Genomic DNA, 26,151 nt, shown 5'->3' with positions numbered 1-26,151 from the left:
AAACACAGCCTCGTCACCCCGCCAAATTCGGTTTTCTCTCAATCGAGTTTTTGCTGCAGCGCTTCCGTCACTGCACACCACAAACTGCGTCCCTTCCCTACCTCCGCACCCCGTCAAGCAGCACTTGGGCATCCACAATGTCAGCAGACAACCACCACGCTCATCCATTTCCCCGTCCATCCGTTGAAAACAAACAAGACCACAAAAAACAAAATTGACGGAAACTGTGTTGGTCTTTGACCGTCTTTGGCGGATGTCGAAGGGAAGTGACTCACTCGGCTTGCAACAGGGCTGCAACTACCAACCGACACTGAAAAGATGGGTGTTGTTGTTGTTGTTGTTGTTCCAGCGACTGAATGGCAAGAAGAAGAAGAAGAATTAAGAAAAAAGCCAATCAAGAATCAAAAAAATCACCAAAAACGGTTAAAAAAGACTGAAAAAAAAAAAGAAACTGAGCCTGTTTGTCTGAGCATCCAAAACAAGGAAGAGAAAGACTTTGCCAAAGTGTGTGGCACACAGCCAAAGCACAGAGGAAGCTTTGAGGAATTGAATGAGGTTCAAGTGTGGACAGCGAAAAGGTTCGATTGACAACCCAATCCATCACACACTTATTCACAATAAAGGAGTTCATGATGAAGCCTATTCACACCGCACTCACCGCCTTCTCCACAAGCTCACCAATCCAACAACAACAGCAATGAAGTGAGGGACAAACAAAACTCAGTCTTTCAATCCCCTCTCTTCTTTCCCATCCACTTCGAAGTCCATCCAACATCGACAACATGCTTTCTGCGGCTGCTGCGGTTCGGACCTCGTGTCGCTCCGAGCGCGTCGCGGCGGCTGTCGCGCAGACCGTGCTTGCTGCGCGTGGAGTTGCTTCGATGCCCCTTGCGACGACGCGTGCGGGCCGTGCGGTTGGACTGGCGCCGGCTTGGGTTGCGATGGCTGGAAACGCGAGATCGCAGACGCGTGCCGTCTCGACGTCCGCCAGCAGCAGCACTGCGCGTGTGTCTGCCGCCCACCTCGCGCAGGCATACCGTGGCAAGCACACCACCACAGGCCTGTCGCTCTCGTCAGGAGCCGGTGGTGCAGCCGGCGGTGCGAGCACATCGTGGCCGTCCGTCGGTCGTGCCATCCACAGCAGCTGCGCCAGCGGTGCCTCCAGGCACAACAAAGGCCCTCTGTCTGCAGCCGGATCTCAAGAGCCCATCCTCAGCCAAGCAGACGTCGACGCGCTCGCGTTGCAGATCGCGTCGCTGCCGACCGAGGAGCGTGCCGCCAAGCTTGGCGCTTTGCTGCCCACTCTCCCGCCTGCGACTGCTACCCGTCTTGCGGCGGCTGCCGGTGTCTCCGTGTCGGCCGTCGATGCAGCGTACCGTGATGGTCTCGCCAAGACCCAGGGGTCTGCCGTCTCCTCCGCTGTCAGCGCGGAAGAGGTGGAATCTGACGAGGTGCTCAAGGAGGAGGACGAGAGTCCGCTGTCTGCCCGCCACCAACACACGCGCTTTGGCTACCAGGATGATGCGCCGAGCAATCCTCTGGCAGCACTCAAGAAGGTGGCCGCCAGCAACAGCGCCAGCACGCGGCAGCAAGCCGCCACTCCCGACTCCATCCGTCTGCAATACGACGCACACAAGCGTGCCACAGACGCGCACTCTCGTGCCAAACGCGCATGGGAAGCAGCGTCGCAGGAGGCTGCCAAGCAGCCCGACGTGTCGACCGCCGGGCTCATTGAGCGGCTGCGTGCGCAGTCGTTCACCGTCAAGTCTAAAGGCGTCGAGGCATTGCATGGCGGTGGCACGCACGTCACGGCATCGGCATTGTTCAACAGCGGCCATCGCCAAATCCGACTCCACGCTCCCGCTGCTCGACAGGACGAGCTCGAAGAGTTGCTCGAAAAGTGGATTGCGCTCACCTGGGCCACAGTCAACTCGGAGATGACCCGCGACTTTGCCAAGACCCTTGTGGACAGGGAGGCCACCCCAGTTGCATCCACGCCCGCAACCAGCGGCTCGCAGGACTTTGCCCTGCTGCAAATGTCGGATCTTATGCCGCTGGACGCCACCTTCCTCCGCGTCGCCCAACGCGAGTTTTTGGCCAGCCACAAAGACGTTGGCTTTGAGCTCATTCGCTTTATGCCCGAGCCCCGCACCTCCGGCGTGACCATGTGTGTCGCTGCTCCCGCCGTGTCAGAGTTTGATCGTCTGTCCGCTGTCGACGCGCCAGACGCGCAAGCTGATTCTACCGGCAAGTCCTGGCGGATGCTTTCCTTGCTTGCTGGTCTTGAGCTCACGACTCTGGGCCCCTTGAGCGCTGGCGGCGAGCTAGTCTCCGACATGGGTGACTTTCCCCTCCTTCCTGCAACAGAGCCGAACGCCCAAGAGCTCAGCAAGGTGCGTGATAATCCCAGCCCGCCGTTGGACAGACGCGTCGCGCACCGCGATACGGCCATTGTTGCCACCTTCCGCAGCGCCGATCCTACTCAAGCCGAGCTGTTGAGCATCCACGGTGTCCAGTTTGAAAACGACTCTGATTTGGAGGAGCGTGCTCCCAATCAAGCCCCCAAGTATGACGAGCAAGATGCCGACAACCAGTTTTTGGACAACCTTTCACGGTACGTCTTCTTTGGTTTGTGTTTTGCTTTTTTTTGTTTTGTTTCTTTCCACCTCTCGACAACGTTGTTTGACTGACGTCCCTTTTTTTCGCTGGTTTTTTTTTTGTGTGTGTATGTGTGTTCACGCTTGTTCGGAAATGTTCTCTCACAAACAGGCGTAAGGCTGCTGGTCACTCCATTACCGAGATCACACCGTCCAACTTTGCGACGACCATGAACACTGAGCGTCAACTGGTCAGAATCGAAACTCGCTGCCGTTGCAGTTCGTCCGGCTCTCGTGCTTGTCTCACCTTCACACCTTTTTGCTTCTTTTATTGCTGACAGGTGCAAGATTTCCTCGATATGCCCCCGACTCGTATTCGTCAGATGGCAGAGGATTTTGCCGCCCGAACCGCACCATTTGTGAGTTGCTGTTGTTGTAGTTGTTGTAGTTGTTGCAGCTGTTGCAGTTGTTGTAGTTGCAGTAGTTGTTGTTGTCGTGTATTGTTTCGGCAGAAGCCATTTTGGTTGGTTGAAGCAAAACCACTCATTTTTGTTCTCTATCGTCCTTTTGAAACCCCAGAGCCACAGCGATCGTCGACCAGTGCAATTTGTCACACGCCACTACATCACCGTGACGAGCGATTTGCCTCCCGGCGGCTCGCGAAAAGTCGTGTTGCAGATTCCCCTGAGCGAGCTAGAACTACCTTCGGTTGTGGAGGAGATTTTCGTGGCCATGCTCGAGACCCGCATCATTGCTGGCAAGACTGTTCGATTGGTCAGCGACCGGTACGTGTTGTTGAAAGAACTGTTTGTTGTTGTTGCTGCTGTTGTTGTATGTGAGTTTCGTGTCGCTCACCTTCTCTCTCCCGTCGTGTGAATTCTCGATAGCTTCCCGCTGCGCGAGCAAAACCAAGATTATCTGCGAGATTTGCTGCTTGTGCTCGTTCAACGAGCGTACGAGCTTGCTCTCCAGCAGCCCAGCCTCCCTCTCACAGCCCATGAGCAAAAGGAACGCGACCTGCACAAGTACCTCGTGTCTTCTCCGATGGCTGGCACCGCTGCAGCATCTCGAGTATAATTTTGAATTGTAATAATGACAAACCCCATTCCAAATTGGCTCATTCTCGTTTTCGATTTTTTTTTTCGGTTTTTTCACACGATATGCTACAAAGCAACAAAGCAAAGCACTCGATAGAATTGCAACAGTCTCAGTTTGTGCTCAGGCGAGCAGGTGTGGGTTCTTGAAGCGTGGCATCAAGTCTAGCCACGGCAATATTGAGACGTCGTTGCAGGCTGTCATTGGTCGAAAAAACCAAAAAACCCGCTGCCAGAGAAAGCGATGGGAACGGGAGGTGGGGATGCAGTTGAGTAACAGTTCGTAATCCTGCCCCCGAAAACAAAACAAAAAAAAAACGCCATCACCAGCGCGCTTTCGATGCATACCTTGCCAAATACATCAACAAGGGCCCAAATCTCATCCAGTATCACCAAGAGCCTCAATTCTTGCGGTGATACAACGTCGTCGGCGTCTGACACCCGGCGGTCCAAGTCTGTGGGCTCGTCGTCGTCGGCAGCGGTGGCCACCTCGGATGCTGGCAATCGCTGCCGAAGCGCGGCGCCCAGACCATCGCCCGGCGCAAGAATGTCAACCTCACCAAACTGCTCTCGCAAGAACGCCTCAAGACAGATTGCCCATTCGACGCGTGGCTCGTCCTCGCCCGCCAAGGCTGCCAAAAGTGCTGCTCGTTGCTCCTCATCTTGGTCAGGATTGCGACCGAAAACATCTTGCACCACTTCGTTCAGCTTTGACGCCTCCGTGGACATGTCCGAGTCGGAGTCATCGTGCATTGCATGATTGTGCGAATCACCGTGACTGTGAGATGATTGCGACACTGCAAGTGAAAACAAAACGAGACAAACAAAAAAAGTGAACAGGACGTGATCTCAAATCGTGATTTGTCCACTATCAAAAATTGAGAGGGAGAAGGGAGAGGGACGACTTACGCTTGACCGACTGAGGATTGGACTCGATCTGCAGCAACACTGCGAGAACTGAATCTGCAATCATATCATTCACTGCGGAAGCCACCCATTCGAGCACCACAGAGGTAGAATCCCGCTGAATCACAGTGACAGTTTCAAAGACCTGCCAAAAGTAATGGAGGAAAACAAAATAAAACAAAAAAAATCAGTCAGCGAAACGGAAAAAAAAATAACTGGACACCCAAAAGCACGCAAAGAATACAGATTTGGCTTTTTGTGTGGCGGGGAGAGAGAGTTACCAGCAACGACGGACTGTTATCTTGGTCGAAAGGCTTGACATTGCCGTACATTTGCTCGAGATAAAACTGCAAGAGCGAGAACGGAAGGCGATAGGCCACACAGAGCCGTTGCCGAACGACGCTCGTCTTGAGTTCGGTGAACTCGGTAATATCTCCTGGAGCCATCAACTGGTGGGTAAAGCCTCGTTTGACAAGCACGCCAGAGACGGCTTGCAAATCTTCGGGCTGGGTGGCCGCAAGGCTGCCGATCGCCTTGGCCATCCGCTCGCCTCGGAAGTACAGCTGAACAGACTGCGCGTTGGCAGGTGTGTGCACTTCAATTTTGATTTCGGCGTGGTCTTCGTACCTGCACCGCACCGCACAGACGACGTTGACGGGAACAGTGAGTGCGAGCGACACGTTATCACGAACAAGAAAAGAGCACAGAAACGTACTTTCGGGTCAGTGCGGCCTTCAAACGACCCATTTCGGTGGCCTCGCCGTGCACCAAGACAATGTGCGGTGGCTTGAGAGCGTCGATAAACTCGGAAGTTTGAGCGAAATCAGCGTGCGCCGAGAACGACACGTAGGTGACTGACATGCGAAGAGGGAGCTTTTGGCCGGTCAGCGAGGGCACCTCTTTCGGGGCTGAGAGAATGGACTGGACACACGCACAGACAACAATGAGAGGAGAAAAACAACAGAGAGTTGGAAACAAAGCTGGTGGCCAACACCAAGACCAACAAAAACCTGCGGGGCACATACCTTGGCAAGAGTACCTTCAACCGAGTAACCAGTGACAATCACTCCGTTGCGCGAGTCTGGGCACCACTGCTCAAAGAGATCGCGAGAAAGCCCATTCTGCAGCATACCGGGACTTGCCATCATGACCATCGGGCCGGACTGGTCGATTTCGCTCGCAGATTTGATCGAGGCGATGTGTTTAAACATGAACGGGTTGGAGATGGCAAACTGGCGGCGAATTCGCTCGTTCATTTGATTGATGTAGGTTTGGTAGATGGCCATGCATTTCCTTGCCAGCGATGATGCATAATAAATGGGAATGTTGTGCAGCTACCGTTGTCGATGTGTCGAGCATTGTCGAAATCCAAGGCCAAAGAGCGCAGCAGGATTGGTGTTCAAATCCAAACAAGAAAAGTAGCACAGAGTGTGAAATGAGGAGACGATAAAGCAGAGCAGATCGCAGACAAGCAGGCGCCGCAACTTACGGCAGGCTTGGACTCCCAAAATTCATCCAGAATGAGCAGCAGCTCTTGGGCGCGCCCAAGCGCAAACACTGGGAGGAGGCACTTGCCACCACGCATCACAATGTCATGCACGTCCTTTGTGAAGCGACCCTCGCGCTCCACGCGAGGCTCGTGAACACGCACGCCGTACGTCGACTCGACGCAAAGCACGTCTGGCGCAATCGTCGGGATTTCAGCAGGCATCAAATGTCGGTCTTCATGCCGACTGTAATCACCAGTGTACAGCAGCTGTGGTTGAGTTTCCACACACGCACACACACACACACACACACACACACACACACACACACACACACACACACACACACACACACACACACACACAGGCACACGTGTCAGTATACCACCACCAAAAATCAGAAAAAGAGGCGAAAAACATCGAACTGCTCCTGTTACCTTCACACCAGCAATCTCAACCATAAACATGCATGCACCAAGCACGTGCCCAGCATTGTAGCACCAGAACTTGATGCCATTGACCTCCTTTTCCTGGTGGTAGTCGATGGTTTCGATGCGCGCCATGGTGTTGTCAATGTCGCGCTCGTTAAACAGCATTTCGTCCGCAGAGACGTTCGAAACTCGGATGAAATCAGCCACCATCCATTTGTAAATCGCCTGAGCAAGTGGTACGAGTGTGGATTTGGGGTGAGCGTCGTGTCAAAACGAATGAGAAGTGCAAAATGAAATCGGCGCAATCACACCGACCTTGGTTGGATGCGTCATGAATACACGTCCTTTAAAGTTGGTTTTGGTCATGATGTACGGTACGCCAGCACTATGATCAAGGTGAAAGCTGCCAACAACCAAGGGTTTTTGAGCCAAGTCTTGCAAAGGGTGAGAGCTCGTGCTGCTGGCGGTGCTTACTGTGTGACGAGCAGAACGTCGATCGAGTCGAGCCCTGGGTCGAACGAGTCAAAGAATGGCAATGCAGCCTGGCCCGAGTATGCAGGGTGCAGACCGCAGTCGAACTGCTCAGAACAAGGGCAACACAGCGAGCGTGAACCAACAAGTTGAGCACAAATGGACGATCAGACATCAGACACTCTGCCGCCAACGCCCGTCGACATAGAGCATAATTATGCAAGGGAGGATGAATATCAACCCCCCCCCCCAGAACTCTCTCGCAAAAGTTTCATGGTCGAGCGATGGTCGAAAGGGGAAAGGTCGAGAAAACGCACCATGATCGTCTTGCCCTTGAACTGGAGCACAAAGCACGAGCGGCCGACCTCCTGGCCTGCACCGAGGGGCGTCAGGATCATGAGGTCGCTTTCGAGGGGCGGGTCGCCGTCTGCCTTGCGCTTGGACGGCAGAATCGACAGACCAGGCACTGCAGTCGGAATCGCACCAGCAATGAGCGACGCCGGTGGTGCTGCACTACTCATTTTTGCTTCTCTCCCAAAAAACGACTGCGCCTCTGAGCTTTTTGTGCTTTTTGTGTTTCGGGGGGATGATTGGATTATTTGAACAAGACGACAGGGTTGAGGAGGCAAGGGGCGACGCGTTGGCTGAATGCGTTGATCCTTTCCGGCTTTCGAGCATCAGTGAAAATTACCACCCGTGTGCGGCATACATCGCTCTCGTTCTTTTTCACTCATGTGTTGACGATGATGATGAACATGATGATGATGGTGGTGGTGATGGCGAACGGTCTTTTGCACCTCTGCTGGTTTTCCTTCCTGTCCATCCTACTCTATCTCATTTTCTTTTTTCAATCTCACCTTTTTTAGTTTGCCCTTTTGTTCCTTGATCGCTCAGACACTCATTAATGGGGGTCAGTCCTTCAATTTCTTAACTTCTCCCCAAAACTAACTCACAATCCCAGCATCAATGAAGCTGTTTGAAGCCACGCACATTTTCGGCCACTCGTGGGACAAGCTCACGCTCGCCTCCTTCCGCAAGTACCCAAACCCCTTCTCCCCACACGTCGTCTCTGTCGACGTCGTCAACCGCTACGTGGACCCTGCCTCCGGTGAGTCTCCCGTTTGCCCCCCGCTTGCCGCTATTCAATGACGAAGGGTGGTCAAGACAGAAAAAAAAAAAAAAAAAAAATGGCGCCAATGCCAATTCAAAGACAAAAAAAACGAAGCTCATGGAACTGTTTTCCGCTTTTTCGCGCGGTTTCCTTGTCGCGGTTCGCGTGTCCGTCGAAGGGAAGATCGCGTCTGACCGTGGGGAGCGTTTCATTGTCACGATGCCGTCGTGCTTGCTTTGGGAAGAGCAGAAGCCGAGGCCGTCCTCGCTTGGGCGGGAAAGAGCGTTTGGAGACGGATGGGGGGAAAACGCCGAGATCGCGCGGAAAAAAAAAAAAAAAAAAAAAAAAAAAAAACGTGTCTTGGCTTTTTGTCCCTTTCTCTTCCTTCCTCTGTGTCGTGTGCACACCATGCAAGCATACTTGGTGGCACTCCTTGGCAAGCAACAAGAGTGTGTCTTCCCTGCATTGACAAGACGCGCTGTGCTGTGCGAGTGTGGGGTCGAGAGTCACGCCCGAGACTGCAGCCTCTTCCTCCCCACGATCACTTCACTCCACTCACGCTCGCTGGGTCCTACCTCCATCCAAACCATCACCACCACCACCCCCTCACTTGCACACAAGCCAATCCTCAGCACCACCCTGATCAGCGATCGCTTTTCTTCTTCTGTTGTATTCAGTTTGGGTTGTTTTGCCCGACACATCATCATCCAAGTGCGAACATTCAACTCACGTTCACGTTCAACCCCCCCTTGCCCTTTGCTAGGAAAACTCATCACACACCGACTCGTCACGATGGAATCGGGATTGCCTGGATGGCTGTCCCGCGTTATGGGCTTCACCGCAGCCCACTGCCATGTCCACGAGACGTCCGAGGTCGACCCGACCACGCAAACGATGACTCTGCGCACGAAAAACCTCAGCTGGAGCGATCTGTTCACTGTCGAGGAGATGTGCCAGTACGCACAAGACCGCAACGACGCCTCTCGCACCGTCTTCACCCAGGAGGCGCGCATTCACGCGTTTGGCTCGCTCGCAACACTCCGCTCCCGCATCGAGGGCGCCATGCTCGACCGCTTCCGATCCACTGCCGCCAAGGGCAAGGAAGCCATCGAGTTTGTTTGCGAGTCCTTGAGTCTCGAGCAACAAGAGGCCACGATCTCGTCTGCCTAAGCACGCACGCACGCAAAGCAATGCCAAAAAATTCCGTTAACGCCCGCTGTATCTCTATTCTTTCTTCGCCCCCCCCCCTTCTTTCTACACCGCGATCTCGCTGTTTGGTTGTCGCAAGGACGCGCTGCTGCTCCATCTCTGGTATGAGGAGCCAGCTCGTGGTGGTAGATGCCATTTGTTGATTTTTTGTTTGTTTGTTTGTTGTTGTTGTTTTGTTTGTTTCCGTGATTTTTGTGTGTGCCGTGTCTTCTTGTTAACGCGCTGCCAATGTTGGGTTGCAACCCAACATTGTGCGGCATTCTTCACCCCCTCATTATATCAATTTGATCCTTTTTCCAATCTTGGTGCACTCATTTTTCCCAGAGTACTCAAAATGTCGACCGCGTACCAACGGGTGGCCGATCCCTCGCAAGGGTTGAGCAAATCGGAGCCTGTTGCGATTGTGGACGAGCAGGACAATGTCGTCGACGTCGTGCCGCGCTGGCGTGTGCGGAAGGACAATCTCCGACACCGCGCAACCTTCATTTTCGTGCGGCATCGCGAGGCCGGGAAACCCGTCCCAGCCAGCTGGCAAGATGAGCTGTTTGTGGTGCAGAAGCGTGCCTTGATCAAGGACTACTGCCCAGGGTATCTGGACGCGTGCACTGGCGGCGTGATGCAGGACGGCGAAGAGTACGAGCCGGTAAAGAACAGAGCACTTACGGATTGCTGCTCAAAGTAACACGTGAGCTCGCTTGCTGACTTTTGTGTTGTGCCAATGATGATGACGATGATGATGATGATGATGCTGATGACAGAGTGCTCGGCGCGAGCTGGAAGAGGAACTCGGCATCAGCGCCGCCTCGCTGACCCCGCTCTTCCACTTCCTCCACGAAGACAGCGTGACCAAAGTGTGGGGCGGTGCATTCCTGTGCGACTACACTGGCCGACTGGCAGACCTGGTGCTGCAGCCCGAAGAAGTCCTCAGCGTTGAGACGCTCACGTTGGGCGACATGGTCGCGCGCAGCAGCGCCGGTGAGCCGTTCACGCCAGACTCGATGTCCGCCGTCAAGCGTTACATTGCGCAATTGGAGGCCAAGTCGAATTGAGTTTGAGCCGCTCCACTCAGTCCTCGTTTTTTTCTGACCGTTCTTCTTCACATGTAAGAAAGCGGCAAATCGTCGTTGCTCTCTCGCCCCCCCCCCCTCAAATCAACGACGTCCGCCAGCCGGTCCACCTACAAGAGAGAGTCAGACAAATCCTTTGAAGTTACCAACATGGAAGGGTCAGCTCTGGGTGTGAGCAACGGGACTGTAGGAAAAGGCGGGAAAACTTTGAGTTTCTCCGCATGTTCCAAAACGGGCACGAATTTCGCATGCGAATTGTTTGACGTGCGGATGTATGTTGTCGGATGAACATTTTTCGACACGAACTCTTGCTGTGCGCCGTATTGTGGCCCGGTGTCCTGTATTGAAATCACCGTAGCGAGAGTTTTTGGTTCAGTTCTGCGCAAACTCCTCCTCGCCTCGCATCGTCTGCCCAACTTGATTTGAGGACTTGTGGTTTCATCATGCAATGCCTGGTGTCTGTGCTAACCACTGCCCCTTTTTGTTTTGTTTTCGTCGTCAGTTTCTCCGCCGCAACCCCCCTACTTTTAGAAAACCGCACAAAGAAATGCGCCAAGCCATCCTCCTCACTGCCCTTCTTCTGGCATGCGCGACAACGACCTTCGCCGCCAACGACCCTGTGCTGTACAATGCGATTGCTGCAGCCAACAAGATTTTCATGTCCCTGTTTGCGCAAGGCAACGGTGCCGCAATCGGACAGCTGTACACTCCGGATGCACATTTGCTTCCCCCAGGCGCACCCACGATCGAGGGTCAGGCAAATATCGGCAACTTTTTTGCTGGCGCTCACGCGTCAGGCGTTGCCCAGGCCGTGTTTGACATTGTCGAGGTTGGCTACCTTCACGGCGATGCGCTGGCGTACGAGCGTTCGAACTACACATTCTACTCGTCGACCGGCTCTGTCCTTGATGTTGGTATGTGTGTTGGATTGCCAAACTGTTTTGGACTGGGGATGAAAATGCGGTGCGCGTTCGTGTGGGAGAAGAAGAGTTTGTTTGTTGGTTTGTTTGTTGTTTGTTTCTTTCTTCTCATCCTGCTTCCCTTCTCCAAAAACACCCCACACATACACACACGCACACAGGCAAGTATGTCGTCATCTGGCGCAATGTCACGGGCCACATGTATCTGTACACCGGTGAGTAGTCTCGGTCTGAGGAGGCATGGCAAAACGCGTTGATGTGCTCATTGCTGCCTTGTCTGTGCTCTGACGCGATAGACATTTTCAACTCGAACAATGCGTAATTCGTGTCCTCCCATGGTGCCAGCCATTGTCACAGCCAATGCTCCAACTCTCAGTTTCTCAATAAAATCAGTCCAAAGCCCCAATCAAGATTGCAGTCGTTTTTGCTTTTTTTTTTTTTTTTTTTTTTTTTTTTTGTGTGTGTGTGTGTTTCGCCGATGCCTCCAAAGCTCATCTCGAACGCCTGCAGCGCTTGCCAGGTGCGCAACAGCTTCTTCCTCCTGCACTTCCCACCCATTTCCCCCGACTTGTCGAGGGCTGCTCCATGTGTGTGGGGTTGGCGCTAGTGAGACGCCCCTTTTTGAGGAGCTGCTCCATAGTTGGAAGTCGCGGCGCGGTCCCACGCGCAAGATGTACTTCCATACGTCCCAAGCGCCTCCCCCCCCCCTCTCCCTGTTTTCGGCTTGGGTGTTTTTTGAATGGGGGGTTTTTTGAGTGGGTTTTGAGACGCAGTATAAAGCGTGCGAACAGCGCAACGAACAAGCGTCCAAAGTGAGTGAGCAAAATCACGGAGATTTCCTCAACACCGCTCCTCTCTCTCTCCCTCTCGCTCGCTCGCTCTTGGCCAAACCGATCTTTGCTCATGACACTCGAATGTGCGTGCATATGGCGCAAATCTTGCTCATCTCCCTCCCGCCCCTTCTCCTGTCTCTTGTGCTTTGTGCTTTGACAGACACGGCACCGACGCTGCGACGGCGTCAAACCCGTCTGCACTCCATGCCAGCTCAAAGGGTGGAGCGACCGCTGCCAGTTCGTGCCGGGCAACAAGCGCGGACCAAAGAAACAGACTGACTCTGAGCTGTCCTTTGACGGTGCTGCTGCGGCGACAGGCGGGGCTGTGGTCGACTTTGGCCACAATGGCGCCCGTCATCACGGCGGCGGGATTGAGAAGCGCCGCCCGCTCGGCTCGAGCCTGCCGCTGCCTGTCGCCACAGCTGCAGTGGCCACGGCACATCGCGGTCATGTGCAAACGAGTGTGGTCGCAGCAGCAGCGGCAGCAGATGCACCCAGTCCGCCTTCTAGTCCACTCGTGTCGACGCATCACCTCGTTTCGCAAATCCGCCAACTCCAAGACCAAATCCTGCTCATGCAGCAAACCCTGTTGAAAGCACCACCAGGCGTAGTGGATGGCACCCAACAGCTCGCATCCACGGCCCAACCGGCCTTGCTCCTTCGTCCGTCCGTCGAGTTTGCTTCTCCTTCGCCGCTTTCCGTCCAGCCATATTCCCTCCTCGATCAGAACAGCAATCTTCTTCAGCAGGCTCATGACTCGGATTCCCAAGATCTAGTTGAGCCTGCTTCGCAGCACCTGCGAGCTACGGTGGCCGTGGCGCCCATCATGCACGAACTGGAGCGGTCGTTTGCGCGCATGTACTTTTCGGACATTGCAGACGTCTACTACAACTGTGTGGCCCTCGGGACTCCTCTGATGCCGCGCCATGTGATGCAGCTCATCATCGAGCAGAGTTGCGATGATATTCAGGAGGACGATGGCAATGACGACAACCCGCTCCATCCATTGGTCCCGCACCGCGGGCGGTTTTCGCGAGAGGCGGTCGCTCTCCTGCGAGCCATTCACCTGCTCTGCTTGCAGCGCATTGGTCGCAAGGAAGCGGCATTGAAACAGCTGAAAGCGCTCGACGTGGCCATCTCAAGCATGTTTGGGCGCCTGCACCAGTCGCGAGATCTTGCCGCTGCACTCATCATCACAGCCTACTACCTGTTTGGCGAGGGAGAAATCGCCATGGCCCGCGCCTATCTGAAACACGCCAGTAGCCACTTGCAGCACTCGCCAATCGACACGAGCACCGCGCTGACCTGCCCAAGAACCGCGAGCGACAATCCCGCAGCACCAGCAGCTGCCTCATCTTCGCCTCCCGTCGTCGAGCAGTCAAAGTTTTCGAAAATCTACCACTGCGTGGCAATGGTGGTTGCAGAAAACGTCTTTGAGCAGGTCGACAAGATGCGAGACAACTTTGCTTGGTACGCTGCGAGCGCGGAGGCTGCAGCGGCGCATGCGTCCGACACCACGCATCACTGGGTCTCTCCCCACCTCGTGGCACTCACTTTGCAAAATCCAGTCCATCCCAAACAGGCCGCGACCACAGCAGCCGGGCCCGCCATGGATCTCGACTCGGTCAAACGCGTGCTCGACTCTTCGCCCTTCCCCCTGTCGTCGCACCTGACGGCGTCGGATGGCCATTCCCTGGCACCATCTTCGCTGTCGACATCTTCTTCTACTTCTTCTTCTTCTTCTTCTACTTTTTCTTCTTCTGCTGCTGCTCTTTCCTCTTCGTTGGCCACGTCGGGAGCACCGCTGGCGCCAGCTCTGGAGGTGACGGACGCCGCTATTAGTGTCACCCACAGTCTCGAAGTGATTATCGACGGACTGTTTGGCATGCGGCTCGCTCCATCCGATGCGACAAGCGACAAGCACCGTCATGTCGATTCTGCGCAGTCGAAAAACGCGCAATCCTTGCCCACTTCTTCCACTGGCTCATTACCGGCGTCCGACGAGGACGAAGCCGAGCAGCGCACGATTCTCAACACAACCTATCACATGCTTCTGAATGGCATGAAACTCCACCTGTTGTATCTTCGTTGCGGGCATAACCCCTCTCAGTTCCACGTTCATGATGCGGCCGCCAACAACTACCCACAAGGAACGACCATTTCGCCGTACTCGTCGCCAATCGGTGATGGCCACGAGCCGCTCGACACTGTGATTGGAACCGCCTCTTCCCCTGCGTCGTCCTTCCAGTCGCTTCACGCTTCAGAGTACGGTCGCGGCGCCGTGTATCCCGAACACCACCAGCCACACCAACAACGAAACCTACCAAACAACCACAGCAGCAACCTGCCCTTCTTCCTCCTTCCAACGACGGCAAGACCCAGCTATCCCGAGCTCGACGCCAGATTGCTTTCGTATGCAGTGCGATGCGCAGATGCAATCGTACAGTGCACACAGGCCAAGTGCTTTGCAAAATGCCCTGCCCCAGTCCACGAGAGCGTGGCGCTGGCTGCGCGAGTCTACTTGCAAAGCATCGACACCTTTTGGACTGGAGACGAGAGCGATTCGATTCCTTCGTCCTGGATATCGGGACTCGAGGATTGTCAGCACGCGCTGCAGCTTTTGAGTGCCCGATACTCGCTTATTCAGCTCCACCATCGCCGACTGCTCGACCTCGTTGCAGTCCGACTGCAGTCGTTCGGCCAAGCTCGCGGCGCACGTCCTGGTGTGTCCACCACGCCAGCGTCGTCGAACATGGCAGCACCAACCACTGCGCTCTCAATTTCCGAGGATGTCGCCGATGTCGTAACAACGGCTCTTACGAACGATCTGGCTGCTGATGAAGGAGTCACGCCCGATTGGCTCGGTCGGGTCGCCAATAGAGTGGATCCCGCTGCGTTGTTGCACCAACTGTCGGAAGACTCCAATGCTGCTGCGTTGGCGTCCACCAGCTTCCTGGAAGTCGACGACGTGCTGGAGCTGTTCATGAGCGACGTTGCTGGCGCGCACCCCAACCTCGGCCTTGGGTTTGCAAACAACTGGCAGTTTCACGACGCCAACCAGGAGTTGCTCTCCCACAACACTCCCGATGATGTTGCGAGCGTATTGAGTGCCGATGCTGTGCGGCATTTGTTGCTCAGTCCCGCAACAAGCTTACCGACCAGCCTGTGATTTCCTCTGCGTTTGCACATCTGAAACTGATTGAGCGAGCTTGTAAGCAAATACATTTTGAACCATCCAAAGCAATTCGTTTCTGCTTTTTGTAAGCGCACGCAGCTGCAGAGAGAGTTCAGTCACCAATTTCCAACCACACAAAAACACAATGGGTGCGGACGGCGGTAGTATTCCAACTCGCCGCGAGCTCGTCGTTGTCAAGAAGCGTGATAAAGTGGTATGTTTCTCGAGCTACCTTTTATTGCATGTAGTAATGCAAAAGAGATGTACAAGTTAGCTTGTGTGAGCTTGTGTTGTCGTGAGGAACCAACGCTTCAACCACACCCTGACTCTCACTCTCTCACTCTCTCTGCTTTTGCTTTGACAGCTGGAGCGCGATGTCGAGCTGGCACTGCGATGGACCAACTGCGCACTGAGCTCGCTCTCGCTGCGTGAGCCCATCGTTGCGTGTGCGCTGGGCCGCATGTACAACAAGGAAGCAATTCTGCAGCTGCTGCTCGACCGCGCGTCGTTCGGCGAGCAGGGCAAGGTCGCCAGCCACATCCGCGGCCTGCGCGACGTCACAGAGCTCAAGCTCACCCGCCTCGGAGGAGGAAGCGCCACAACGACGACGACGACGACGACGACCGCAGCAGACACCAAGGCGAACGAACCGAGCGCGTCATCGTCCAACCCGTTCGCGGCGACTCCGACCGCGACGCTGGCCGCGGATGGCGCAGTGGGTGCCGACGGTCGCCCCATCTACTATTGCCCAATCACACACCGCGAGATGACGGGCAGGTACAAGTTTATCTTCTTCCGTGGCTGCGGATGTGTCATTTCAGAGCAGGCGCTGCGTGAAGTCTCGTCGGATGTCTGCATGGTCTGCTCGTCGCCAATTGGCGAGTTTGACACGGTTACCATCAACCCGAGCGCGGAAGAGGAGGAAAAGCTGCGCGCAAACATGCTCTTGCGCAAGAACGCTGGCAAGGCGGGATTGTCCTCAACGAATGGAACGACTGCAGCGAATGGCAATGGGGGTGCGTCGGCCACCGCCAACCCCGTTGTGCGTGGCGAAAAGCGCACTGCAGACGAAGATGCAGTGAGCACGCACAACAAGTCTGGCAGACAAAGCGGCGTTGCTGACGTGCATGGAGCGCCTTCTGCTGTCACTGCCGCTGCCAGCTCTGGCGGCGCAAACCCCGCAGCAAGGAAACCAGTTGGTGCAGCCTTGACTGCTGCGGGTGGTGCCGCAGCGGCCGCCCCGGCAGCCAAACCTGCGACGTATGGAGGCATGTTTTCATCGCTCAGCAGCACGACAAAAGCACAGCCTGCTCGCTCTGGATCGGGTGTTGCGACAACTCTGCTAAGACGATGAAAGTGTTGCGTCTGTGATGAATTTGAAGCGTTTGTGATGAATAAGTTTTGCCCCATAAATACACCTTGGTCTCATTTAACAACATTTGGTTTTTTTTTTTTTTTGAAAAGCGCAGTCACGGGTGCTCGGCCAAGTACTGCTCGCGATCCACATGCACATAGCCGCAATGCTCACCCAGAGGACATCCATCTGGATGATACAAGTGGAGTAAACATGGGCGCCGCGCACGTTGTGGAGGGGGTGCTGGTGCTTCCGTCTCCATCTCGGAAATTTCGGACGCAACTACCACTGCTGCTTCGATGCGAGGCTTTTTCCGAGAATTGGCCTCGGCTTCTCGTCGACGCTCGAGCAGATCCTCCAGCTTTGTGCTTGGCCAATCTCGCAGTGCAACTGTTGCATTGGCTGTGAACGGCAAAACAATGTTGATTGTCAATTCAAGCTGATCACGCGTCAACCAAGAATGCGTTGCTGCGCGCTACTCTACCTTCAAACATGTAATGGTGGTTCTTGAGTAGCGTCTTGAGGCCGCCGTGATTGGACTTCATCTGAGTCAGCATGTCTTTGGAGAAGAGCTGTGCGACCTCGCCCATCGAAATCGAGCCTGAAATGGGTTGTTCCCACCACACCCCCCATGATGAGTGCAACAGAACGTTTGTTGTAAACACCAAAATCATCGACGTGACACAAAAAGCACTCGCAATGCCCGCTTTGGGATTTGTTTTCAAACTCACCGCCACGACGCCAAGGTCGACCGTCCCAAGTGGTCAAGACTGGACCAGAAGCAAGCTTGTCCTCTGTCGTTAGCGCGGCAAGCACCACTCGCACGGCTGCTTGGAGGAAATCAGGTGGCAGCTGTGTGCAATTCACAACCTCTTGAGTGGCAGATCGCGCAATGAACACGCGTTTTGCTCGTTGGACGTCAATCTCCTCGGCGCTAAGCCCAGCAGACGAAGCGCAGCTCATCCAATTGGCGTCCAGTAGCTCATCGACGCGAGCACTCACGCTCGCAGACGGAGCAGCGAGCGCTTCGCTCAGCTCCAGGGTCGGGACGCCAATGTGGCAGACTTTCTTGGTGGAAGGGATGCGGAGCACATCCGTGTACACATTGAATCCACAAACGCGTCCGAGTTGTCGCGTGTAGTGCAGATATTCCACGTACGTGGATGCCGAGCTGGATGTGATGGCGGGAGAGCCGTCGTGTCGACGCTTTCCTCGAAGGCTGCTGTCCTTGCCGCCGGAAGAGGCGCCAGCTGCTGCATCTGCCTCCAAAGCTGACACCGTCGTCGTCGGTGCTGCTGCAACGCCCAACGGTTGAAGCAGATGATCTTGCTCGCTTGCTGTGATCCGTTGCACACGCTCGTTAATCACATCATTGACAAAGCTGGTCTTTTGAAACCGACAGAACAGGTCAAAAGTGCAACAAGGAATGACAATATACTTGGTGGAAGGAGACGACCGCATGGCCATGAAGGGCATCCACGGGGTCAGCTCATCCGAGTGATTGCCGATGAGCCAATCGGCTTCTGGGAAGACGTCCACGTTCGGGTGGATGGCACGCACCTCCAGTCGTGCTTCGCCTGAAAACCGCGTCCAGATATCGCGAGCCGCGAGATCGACGCCATACCCAGTGTGGCCTTCGCGGGAAAGAATCCAAACCAGCAACCCGTTGCCGCAACCGAGATCCACAAAGCGCTGCTTCTGTGGCAGCTTGGTCGCAGGATTGCAGAACTGCGGCAGCTCCCACAGACACAACAGATACGAGGCAATCACGACGTCTTCAAATACAAACTTGGACGCGTCCGTCTTCTCAGACCAGCTGGCCGCCAGTGGCCAGCCGTACGTCGCTTTGAGCCGGTCGTACGTCGACAGGAATGTCTCAACGTCAATCATTGCTGTGAATGGCAGATTGGACGCGCTTAGGGTGGCGGGTACGTATGCCGCAGGGGTAAAGTCGGGCGTGCTTGCAAACCGATCTAGCGCAGCTGCTGCTGTTGAAGACGGTGTTGCTGCAAGAGATGAAGAAGAGGCTTCCGCGTCATCGATGAGACTTGTGGAACTGGGGTTGGTTTTTCTTGCGGTGGTGGCAGTGGGCAGCGACTGCAAGGGTATCGAAAGTCCGTAGAGCCGTTCGAGAAACTGCCCAGCCTTCCACACAAAGCCCTCCGCGAGCCGAGCCAACTGATCCTGGGTGGGTGTCCGCCAATGCACGACCTTGACAGATGTGGCCTCTGGCTCTGGAGCATTCGCGACCGATGCGAACAGTTGAATCTGCCCTTGCACGTCGAGCGCAAACCGCCAGCACACGAGCGGCAATTCGCCGACGCCCATCGGGTTTTCGACGCTGTAGACCCACGGCACCAGCGTGACGCTTGGCAGTGGCGCTCCGTGACGAACGACGGCAAATTCGACCGGATGCAGCTCGTACTCTGAAAACCACCCATGGCGGGCTCTCGGCACAATCATTCGCCGAGCAGTCATCGCAACGCCGCGTGCGCCACTGAGCGCATCATGGCTGTCGTTGCTCGCCTCGGCCTCGGCCTCGGTCTCCTGAATCGAGCCATCCTTTGCTTGCACAGTCGACCAGTCTGCGGCGGCATTGTACAGGGCGGCCAGCGCGTGTGCCGCAGCGTCGCCCTCGAGAGAGATGTTTGGCCTCGTCGCGAGCACTGCAGCGCCTTTAAACCGCTTGTTGATGAGCTGTGGCCGCTCCGTGTACAGCGCCACGGCTGTGAGAAACCGGTCTCTGTCCAGCGGCGGTGACGGCGGCGGCGCAGTGCCCTCCACATGCATCCACACGCGCGGACTCGTGCTGAGCAGCTCGCTCGCCGATGCCAAATCCATTGACTACAAAAGAACAAAAGAACAGGGACTGAGCTGAGGCTTTTGAGCTGCGGTGGATTTGGAATCATCAACGTTGATCCCATGATTTTAGATGATCATTTAGCTGAGACTTCTGAGACTTCTCAGATTTCAGCAAGCGTCAGTCAGTCAGTCCTTTTTTTTTTTTCTTTGCGTTTTCGTTCGGTTTTTGGTTTTTTTTTCTGTCAATGTCGCGTATTCCAAACCCTGCGCTTGTCGGCTCGGACGAGTTTGTCGAGGACCTTCGCACCTTTCAATCCCGGCGCAGGTAAAAGTCGACAAACAGCTCGGATTGCAATAGGAACGAGTCAAGTTGGGTTGCTTGAGTTTGTTGGTTGGTGGAGCATTGCGTTGCAGACCCGCGCCCTCCCGCCTGTTGTTTGGCTCTTTTTTTTCTTCCTTATTGCAATGGGCCGTGTTGGTCTCCTGTCTCGATCAGATGTGTGTGTGTCAGGGGGCGGAAGAAGCTGAAGAGCGATGATCGCTTTGAATCTGTCATGTTGGAGATCTGTGCCTTCTGGTGAACTGACTGCTTGCGCTCGACAACCCCCCCCCTCCCCGCCGCCATTCACCTTTTGAATGTGTGCTCAATGTCCATAGCAACCCGCCGCTCAAGGTTCCGAAGGCCGGCGGGCACGAGCTGGATCTGTACAAGCTCTACTTGGCTGTCACCGCGCACGGTGGCTTTGAATCGGTAAGCCTCAAACCCATGAACTCACCCATGAGAAACAGAAAGAGAGAGAGAGAGCAAGATCGTTGCACATGGCAACTTATGTGGCACAAGGGCCGAGCGGCGGCGAGAGTCGGGGAAGCGGGGGACAACGCAGCTGGACTTGAAGGGAGAAAATTTTGGCGGGAGATTTTGTCAATCTTGATCACAGCTCACATCTCCACCCCACCCCCACACCCCAAATTGACTGCTGGTCCATCACAGGTCACTGGCTTGAAACTATGGCGAGAGATTGGCCGCGAAATCGACCTGCCCGGGACGGTCACCAACTCGCCGTTCGTGCTCAAAATGTACTACGCCAAACTGCTGATTGAATACGAGCTCGTCAACTACTACGGACGACCCATCGACTCGATTCCATGGCAAGACTGGAACAAGCCGCTGCGAGATGTGAACGACATTTCGGTCGCCGTGGCGCACGCCACTGGTCGCATGGCGCCCGTGCCCGGTGGCGCGTACATGGTGGAGACTCCTCTCGACCCGATCTCGTTCATTGACTGGCGAAAGCTCCCGCCATTCATGCTGGCGGGCAATCCGGACGCAGTGGGCCACGCAGTCACCCCGTTGCGCGCGTTCCAGCCTCGCGCCACCATGGCGACCGCCGTCAGTCGCACCGGTGCTGGCAATCCCACCTCGGCATCTGCGGCTGCGTCCGCTGCCACCGCGTCTGCTGCATTTGTGCTGCCTTCGCCGGCCCACCACCACCACGCTTCCGCGTTGAGCGCAACGGGGTCGCATGCGGCAGACCGGACACTCTCGCCGCTCCCCGGTCGGCAAACGCCCAATTCTCACATTCAACAGCACTTGCATGGGGATACCAGCATGGCAGGCTTTGCTGCAGACGTTAATGCAGAGTCCTACCACCCGTTCATTTCCGGCTTTGACGCGCTCCAGGCGCTCGATCGCTACGCGTTCACCCCGTCGTCCCGCCTCGCCCCGCTGGTCGTGGCGGGCACCAAGGCGTCGACGTCGACTTCGTCGTCGTCGTCGTCGTCGGGCTCTTCGTTGCACAAGCCCAAGCCTCGATTGTCATTGCCCCAGCTGGCGCCGCAAGAACAGCAACACGCCCAACAGCAGCTTGTCCAAAACGATCCTTCGTTCAAGTTTCTTTCGCTCTTTCCCTCCGATACAAGTGCGCCTGTGGTTGGCTACGAGCAACTGCATCACCTCGAGAAGAGTGGATGCCGCATGCGAGTGCTGCAGGCGCTGCAATCTACCCTGCCGAACGAAATCGACTGGGCGTTCAACGTTCTCGTGGTCATGTCGCATGACGTGTGTGACGTGACGCTGGACATCTGTCCAGCGACAGTGCCCGGACTTATTGAGCTCGTGCTCCAGCAGGTTGAGTTTCTTGTGCAACAAGCGCCCTCGTATGTCGATACGAAGCTTGCCGCTCTTGACAAGCTGCGTGCCGCAGGGACTGTCAAAGACGAACCCCCTTCGACCAGCGACACTACTCTTGCTGGCGGTGGTGGTGACAATGGTGATGGAGAGAATAAGCGGCACGAAACGCGGCGGCGACGCAGAGTCCCTTCAGCGGTAGATGACATTTCCAGCAGCTTTGCTGACATTGCCCGAGCCTTTGCGCCAAGTCAAGACTGTCGGGCGGTTCCATTAACCTCTGGCAGCCGTCGGTGGCGCAGCTCGGACATGGAGCCTGCTGATGAGGAGAGTGCACGAAAACGCATCGCTCTCGCTCGAGATGACGATGCGTCGCCACCGCTGCTCACGGCCTCGAGTGTCAGTCCCGCACTGTCTCTTGCCCAGATGGAGCGGGTATCGCAGGTGTTGCTCATTGTGCACAATTGGGCGCAAGATGCGCTCAATATGACCGCGTTTGGAAACGCGGCCGCCGTAATTCAACCTTTTCTGGAGCGCTGCATTCTGTTTGAGCAGCGCCAAGAGTGGAGGCAGCAGGCCTTTGACATTCTAGTGACTGTTGCCCGCGTTTCGCAGCTGTCATCTGTCGCTGACAGTGCAACAACAACCAAAGCAAACCCTGGCGGCGACAACTTTTCCGCGTTTCTGAAACGGTATCTTGTCGACAGTATCATGTCCAGCGACCGATCCCGCGTCTTGTTTGCATTGGACTGTACTGCGAATCTTGCGGCGGCTAGCGCGGGCGCCAACACGAAATTTATTTTGAACATTTGCACGGATCACTTTTTGCGACGCGCCGTCACCCTCTTACTCGTCCCAGACGTCCAAGTGGTCCTGGCATCCCTCGAAGCTCTCTACCAACTCACGCAACTAGATCAGTCCATTAACTCGGCCCTGGCATACCATCCCGGCGCCGTGCGACTCCTTGTCACGCTTCTCTCTTTCGAACACGACATGACCCACGAAGTCTCCAAGCCGCATACCCACGCCAGCTCTTCCTCCAATCACGGACGTCTGGCAGCCGAGAAATACGCGAGCAAATGGTGAGAGATTGTGTGAAGCAACGAATTGGACGGCAAAACCCCGTAAGGCAACGAACGCACTTACCAAAAAACTGATCATCCTATTGCTATTGCTATTGTTTGTCTAGGATCAAAACCCACTTGCGACTCAGTGGGACTTCCATTTCCGAACCAACTGTCACGCCACAGCAAGTCTATGCCGAATACGCCGACCATTGTCGTCGGCACGACAAGCCGCTCGTGGATTCGTTCGAGCTTTCCCAAGCTGTTCGCGATCTTCTAAAGGCCACTGTTACCTTGGCCATTGGTCCGTCCGGCCACGTTGAGTAAGGCCTGAGCGTGCCAAGCTGTGGCTAGCAAAAAAAAATTGGAAATGTATGTTTCGCGTTGACAACTCACTTTCGCTCGTTTTCTAATCCCCCAGACCGTACTTTCTGGGAGTAAAGCGACATGCTGTACCATTGCCGATCGAGAGCATTGAGCCGCCAGCACACTCTGTGACGGCAATCGTTGCGGGAGCGGAATCCCGTGCCAACACGCGACCAGCGTTGAACGCCGTTCACATGCACATCTCCCTCGCAGCTAGTGCGCTGGAATTAGCACCGCATGCGGCGCACGACAACGCGCCGCTCGAGCCCATCGCTGCTGGCGTGCGGTTTGCTGCCGGCCTCGTTTTGAAGAATTTCGTGCTCGAGCCTGCCAACCATGCCGCGCTCTCCCCTTGCATTCCCGACATCGTTGGTCACTGTTTGAATGACCACCACGTATCAGGTGTTCTTGCCTCGCTGTTGAGCGACTTTAATGTGGCTGCGCACTGATAATTTGTTGTGTTTGGGCTTTGTTTGTTTTTTTTTTTTTGTTTTGTTTTGTTTGTTTGTTTTTTTCAGTCACCTTAACAATGCGCTTTTCGTTCAACAAACAAACGCATCAGTGTTGTCCAACGATCTCAAATGAATGGACCTTGGAACACATTGCGGTCGGCTCTGTTGGTGGAGCGATTCGGCGTGGTGCGCTGAATCTCTCGGAGGTGCCCAAGCGAGCACAGCTCCATGGAGACGGGAATATGCGAGTTGAAAGCAACGTCACAAAACTCGAGCCTAGACCACCAAAACTGGAAGAACGGTTGATTGCACCAAGAGCAAACACGGGCCTGGCCCAAATACTCGAGAACGTCCAGCGGCAAAGGGAGCTGGTGCCAGGTGGTTTCGTACTGGGAGTGCACCTTCCGAGCCGCCAGCTCAAACAGTGACGGGACGCCAACAGCAATCGCCTCAAAGTCTCGCAGGGCTGAAATACAGATGGACACATTGTCACAAACTCAAAAGTGAGACCAACATCTCCCGGCAAACGCTGTTTGTTGCACGGACTACACTTCAATCACTTACACTCGTGTTGCGGATGCGATAAAGGGTTGGAGTGCAAATTCAAGGTTGAAAGGTGCAATTGACTCAACTGGTACGGCACGTGCGCAATTTGGTTGCCGCTGACGAATAAATCGCTCAACGAGACCATGCTGATCCACCGGTTTGGTAGATCTCGCAAATTATTGTCGCTGACCCACAAGCGAACGAGCTTGGACAGATTGGAAACAGAGTCTGGCAACGTCGTGAGGGAGCATCGAGAAAAGTCGCATTCCACAAGCTCGACGAGTCTACCAAAGTCGGCCGGGAGCTCGACAAGAGGGTTTTCGCCAAAGTAAAGGGTAGACAAGTTCTTGAGGTTGGCAAATGAAGCGGGCACTGTGCGGATCCGATTGGAGCTGTAAAAGAAACACGCGCACAAAAACAAACAAAAACAAAATGGAGATTGATTTTTGCAGCTTCTGCGAAAACACTCCTCTGTGGAGACAACTTACTGCAAAGCTAGCTCTTGCAACAATTGCAACTCGCCAATCGAGTCAGGTAAAGACTCGAGTCGGTTGTTTGTCACAATGAGAATTCGGAGATTTTTCCATTGCCCCATGTCGACTGGCAATTGAGAGAGTCGGTTGTTCTTGAGGCGAAGCTCGGCCAGCTTGGTTAGCTTGGTGATGCTTGAGGGGAGTGATTCGAGAGCATTGTAGTGTAGAAAAAGCTCTTCGAGGTTGGTCAAGCGGCCAATTTCATCAGGGAGTGATTGAAGGCTGTTGTCGGAGAGATTCAGACTGAGCAAATGTTGCAGATTGCCAATTTCTACTGGAACGGCCCACAATCGGCAGTAGCTGTTTTCAAATCAAACAAAAAACGCCCAAGGTGAATCAAGGTTGCTCTGTAAACGTCAATTCTCACAGCAGCACCAACCTCAAGTCCATCTCGATTCGATCTTGTCCGTGTGCGATTTGTTCGGCCATGCGCTGCATGAGTGTGCCATGCGGCCGGCACAAGGTATCTCGTCGTCGAACGCAACAGTTTTTGCACAGACCGTAGATACACTGCCAAAGCGAGCAATGTTGCAAAGTCAGCTCGGATTTTGGTTGGTACTTCTCAGCAAACGTGCAACAACCGAATAGTCCCACTTACATGCCGTTTGCTCGCGACAATATGACACTCTTTGCAGGCAGTATGGGTGAGCTCGTTCTCGCCGAGCACAAATTTTGGCGCACTCTTCACCGTCACTGGCACTGGTTTCTCGATTTGCGCAGAATGTACCAGCCTCGGTTGACTAGGTTTGGTGCGTGATGGAGGTGTTGGATTCGCTTGGGAAACTGGGGCAGCAGCAACCGACGAAAGATGAGCTGGTTGAACTCGATCGTCAGTGCGTTCCGACGACGCGGGTTTTCGACGGGCTTTGGTGCGTAGATTTGGTGCGTAGATGATAGCACTTTCGAATGATCAGCCACGTCCACCCAAGCGCCAGCACGAGCAATCCGCAGCGCGAGTCGTGGCGGGTGGCCGCTGAGGGAGGAGGTGGTGGCTGACTCGACGCGAGCACGGCACGATCCCAATACGAGCTCAGTCCAGTCTTGAGCATGTTCAGACCCATCCCTGTTGCCTGGATGGAAGACGGTGCTTGCGAACAACTGGGACTCGGCCATCGTAGTGAAACGCAGTGCGCGCTCAACGACCGCCCAGAGGACCGCTCTCGAGCCATCCTCAACGACTGCCACGATCTGTAGTGCATGCTGCAGCAATGCGAGATCCAACGTGGCGGCAAGACTGGCTGCGCACTCGCCGTCCCGACACGCGTTCTCGTTCCGGCTCTGGGAAACGCTGCTGGCCGTCATGGCGTTGCAGATCCAGTCTGTGCTCGTCTTGACGATGTCCTCCATTGTGTGTGTGTGTGTGTATGTGTATGTGCGCAGACCAAAAAGAGTATATTCTGCTTGGTTGTGTTTGTTGGAGAATGCCGGTTTGGTTTGGTTCACGATTGGAGACGAACCAGGATCAGCTCCCTGGCCAGCCAGACTGAGCTCCTCTGAGCAGCTCCTAATCTGGATCGTGGCGTCGGTTGGTCGCTTTTTTGTTTGCATGAACCAAGATTTGTTGGGGGAGGGGGGAAGTCTCTACTACAAGTAGAATTGATGATG

The 26,151-nt window shown here is 55.0% G+C and overlaps 10 protein-coding genes across 10 annotated transcripts; 7 read left to right on the top strand and 3 right to left on the bottom strand.

Moving 5' to 3' along the window:
* Positions 1-696: 696 nt before the first annotated feature.
* Positions 697-3,716, top strand: CAOG_00749 (hypothetical protein). The gene is made up of 5 exons (XM_004365563.2): positions 697-2,614; positions 2,770-2,848; positions 2,939-3,016; positions 3,177-3,382; positions 3,485-3,716. Exons 1-5 carry the CDS (start codon positions 783-785, stop codon positions 3,672-3,674), a joined length of 2,385 nt encoding a protein of 794 aa, XP_004365620.1. The 5' UTR covers positions 697-782; the 3' UTR covers positions 3,675-3,716.
* Positions 3,717-3,856: 140 nt separating this feature from the next.
* CAOG_00748 (CPSF3 protein) lies at positions 3,857-7,507 on the bottom strand (the record flags this gene model as incomplete). The annotated part of the gene is made up of 11 exons (XM_004365562.2): positions 3,857-3,889; positions 4,040-4,488; positions 4,601-4,742; positions 4,879-5,224; positions 5,313-5,518; positions 5,623-5,931; positions 6,087-6,353; positions 6,522-6,740; positions 6,831-6,900; positions 6,990-7,093; positions 7,304-7,507. 11 exons carry the CDS (start codon positions 7,505-7,507, stop codon positions 3,857-3,859), a joined length of 2,349 nt encoding a protein of 782 aa, XP_004365619.2.
* A 378-nt stretch (positions 7,508-7,885) lies between these two features.
* Positions 7,886-9,599, top strand: CAOG_00747 (hypothetical protein). Its single transcript, XM_004365561.2, has 2 exons — positions 7,886-8,094; positions 8,861-9,599. Exons 1-2 carry the CDS (start codon positions 7,953-7,955, stop codon positions 9,265-9,267), a joined length of 549 nt encoding a protein of 182 aa, XP_004365618.1. The 5' UTR covers positions 7,886-7,952; the 3' UTR covers positions 9,268-9,599.
* A 41-nt stretch (positions 9,600-9,640) lies between these two features.
* Positions 9,641-10,355, top strand: CAOG_00746 (NUDIX hydrolase; the record flags this gene model as incomplete). Its single annotated transcript, XM_004365560.1, has 2 exons — positions 9,641-9,949; positions 10,065-10,355. 2 exons carry the CDS (start codon positions 9,641-9,643, stop codon positions 10,353-10,355), a joined length of 600 nt encoding a protein of 199 aa, XP_004365617.1.
* Positions 10,356-10,920: 565 nt separating this feature from the next.
* On the top strand, positions 10,921-11,615 carry CAOG_00745 (hypothetical protein; the record flags this gene model as incomplete). The annotated part of the gene is made up of 3 exons (XM_004365559.1): positions 10,921-11,287; positions 11,455-11,508; positions 11,590-11,615. 3 exons carry the CDS (start codon positions 10,921-10,923, stop codon positions 11,613-11,615), a joined length of 447 nt encoding a protein of 148 aa, XP_004365616.1.
* Positions 11,616-11,711: 96 nt separating this feature from the next.
* Positions 11,712-15,367, top strand: CAOG_00744 (hypothetical protein). The gene is made up of 2 exons (XM_004365558.2): positions 11,712-11,813; positions 12,287-15,367. The coding sequence occupies exons 1-2, from the start codon at positions 11,772-11,774 to the stop codon at positions 15,293-15,295; spliced, it is 3,051 nt and encodes a 1,016-aa protein (XP_004365615.1). The 5' UTR covers positions 11,712-11,771; the 3' UTR covers positions 15,296-15,367.
* A 53-nt stretch (positions 15,368-15,420) lies between these two features.
* CAOG_00743 (hypothetical protein) lies at positions 15,421-16,735 on the top strand. Its single transcript, XM_004365557.2, has 2 exons — positions 15,421-15,515; positions 15,666-16,735. Exons 1-2 carry the CDS (start codon positions 15,447-15,449, stop codon positions 16,653-16,655), a joined length of 1,059 nt encoding a protein of 352 aa, XP_004365614.1. The 5' UTR covers positions 15,421-15,446; the 3' UTR covers positions 16,656-16,735.
* CAOG_00742 (hypothetical protein) lies at positions 16,672-19,515 on the bottom strand. The gene is made up of 3 exons (XM_004365556.2): positions 17,387-19,515; positions 17,140-17,256; positions 16,672-17,057 (listed from the first exon to the last, which is right to left on the bottom strand). The coding sequence occupies exons 1-3, from the start codon at positions 19,494-19,496 to the stop codon at positions 16,771-16,773; spliced, it is 2,514 nt and encodes an 837-aa protein (XP_004365613.2). The 5' UTR covers positions 19,497-19,515; the 3' UTR covers positions 16,672-16,770.
* A 149-nt stretch (positions 19,516-19,664) lies between these two features.
* On the top strand, positions 19,665-23,537 carry CAOG_00741 (hypothetical protein). Its single transcript, XM_004365555.2, has 5 exons — positions 19,665-19,782; positions 20,115-20,208; positions 20,449-22,667; positions 22,775-22,972; positions 23,071-23,537. The coding sequence occupies exons 1-5, from the start codon at positions 19,703-19,705 to the stop codon at positions 23,462-23,464; spliced, it is 2,985 nt and encodes a 994-aa protein (XP_004365612.1). The 5' UTR covers positions 19,665-19,702; the 3' UTR covers positions 23,465-23,537.
* A 55-nt stretch (positions 23,538-23,592) lies between these two features.
* Positions 23,593-26,091, bottom strand: CAOG_00740 (hypothetical protein; the record flags this gene model as incomplete). Its single annotated transcript, XM_004365554.2, has 4 exons — positions 25,274-26,091; positions 24,502-24,846; positions 24,032-24,405; positions 23,593-23,933 (listed from the first exon to the last, which is right to left on the bottom strand). The coding sequence occupies exons 1-4, from the start codon at positions 25,891-25,893 to the stop codon at positions 23,593-23,595; spliced, it is 1,680 nt and encodes a 559-aa protein (XP_004365611.2). The 5' UTR covers positions 25,894-26,091.
* Positions 26,092-26,151: the final 60 nt, after the last annotated feature.

The sequence above is a fragment of the Capsaspora owczarzaki genome (genome assembly GCF_000151315.2).
Source record: "Capsaspora owczarzaki ATCC 30864 unplaced genomic scaffold supercont2.1, whole genome shotgun sequence".
NCBI classification, from domain to species: Eukaryota; class Filasterea; order Ministeriida; family Capsasporidae; genus Capsaspora; species Capsaspora owczarzaki.
Note: the sequence above shows the minus strand (reverse complement) of the source record. Positions and strands in the feature narration are given on the sequence as shown.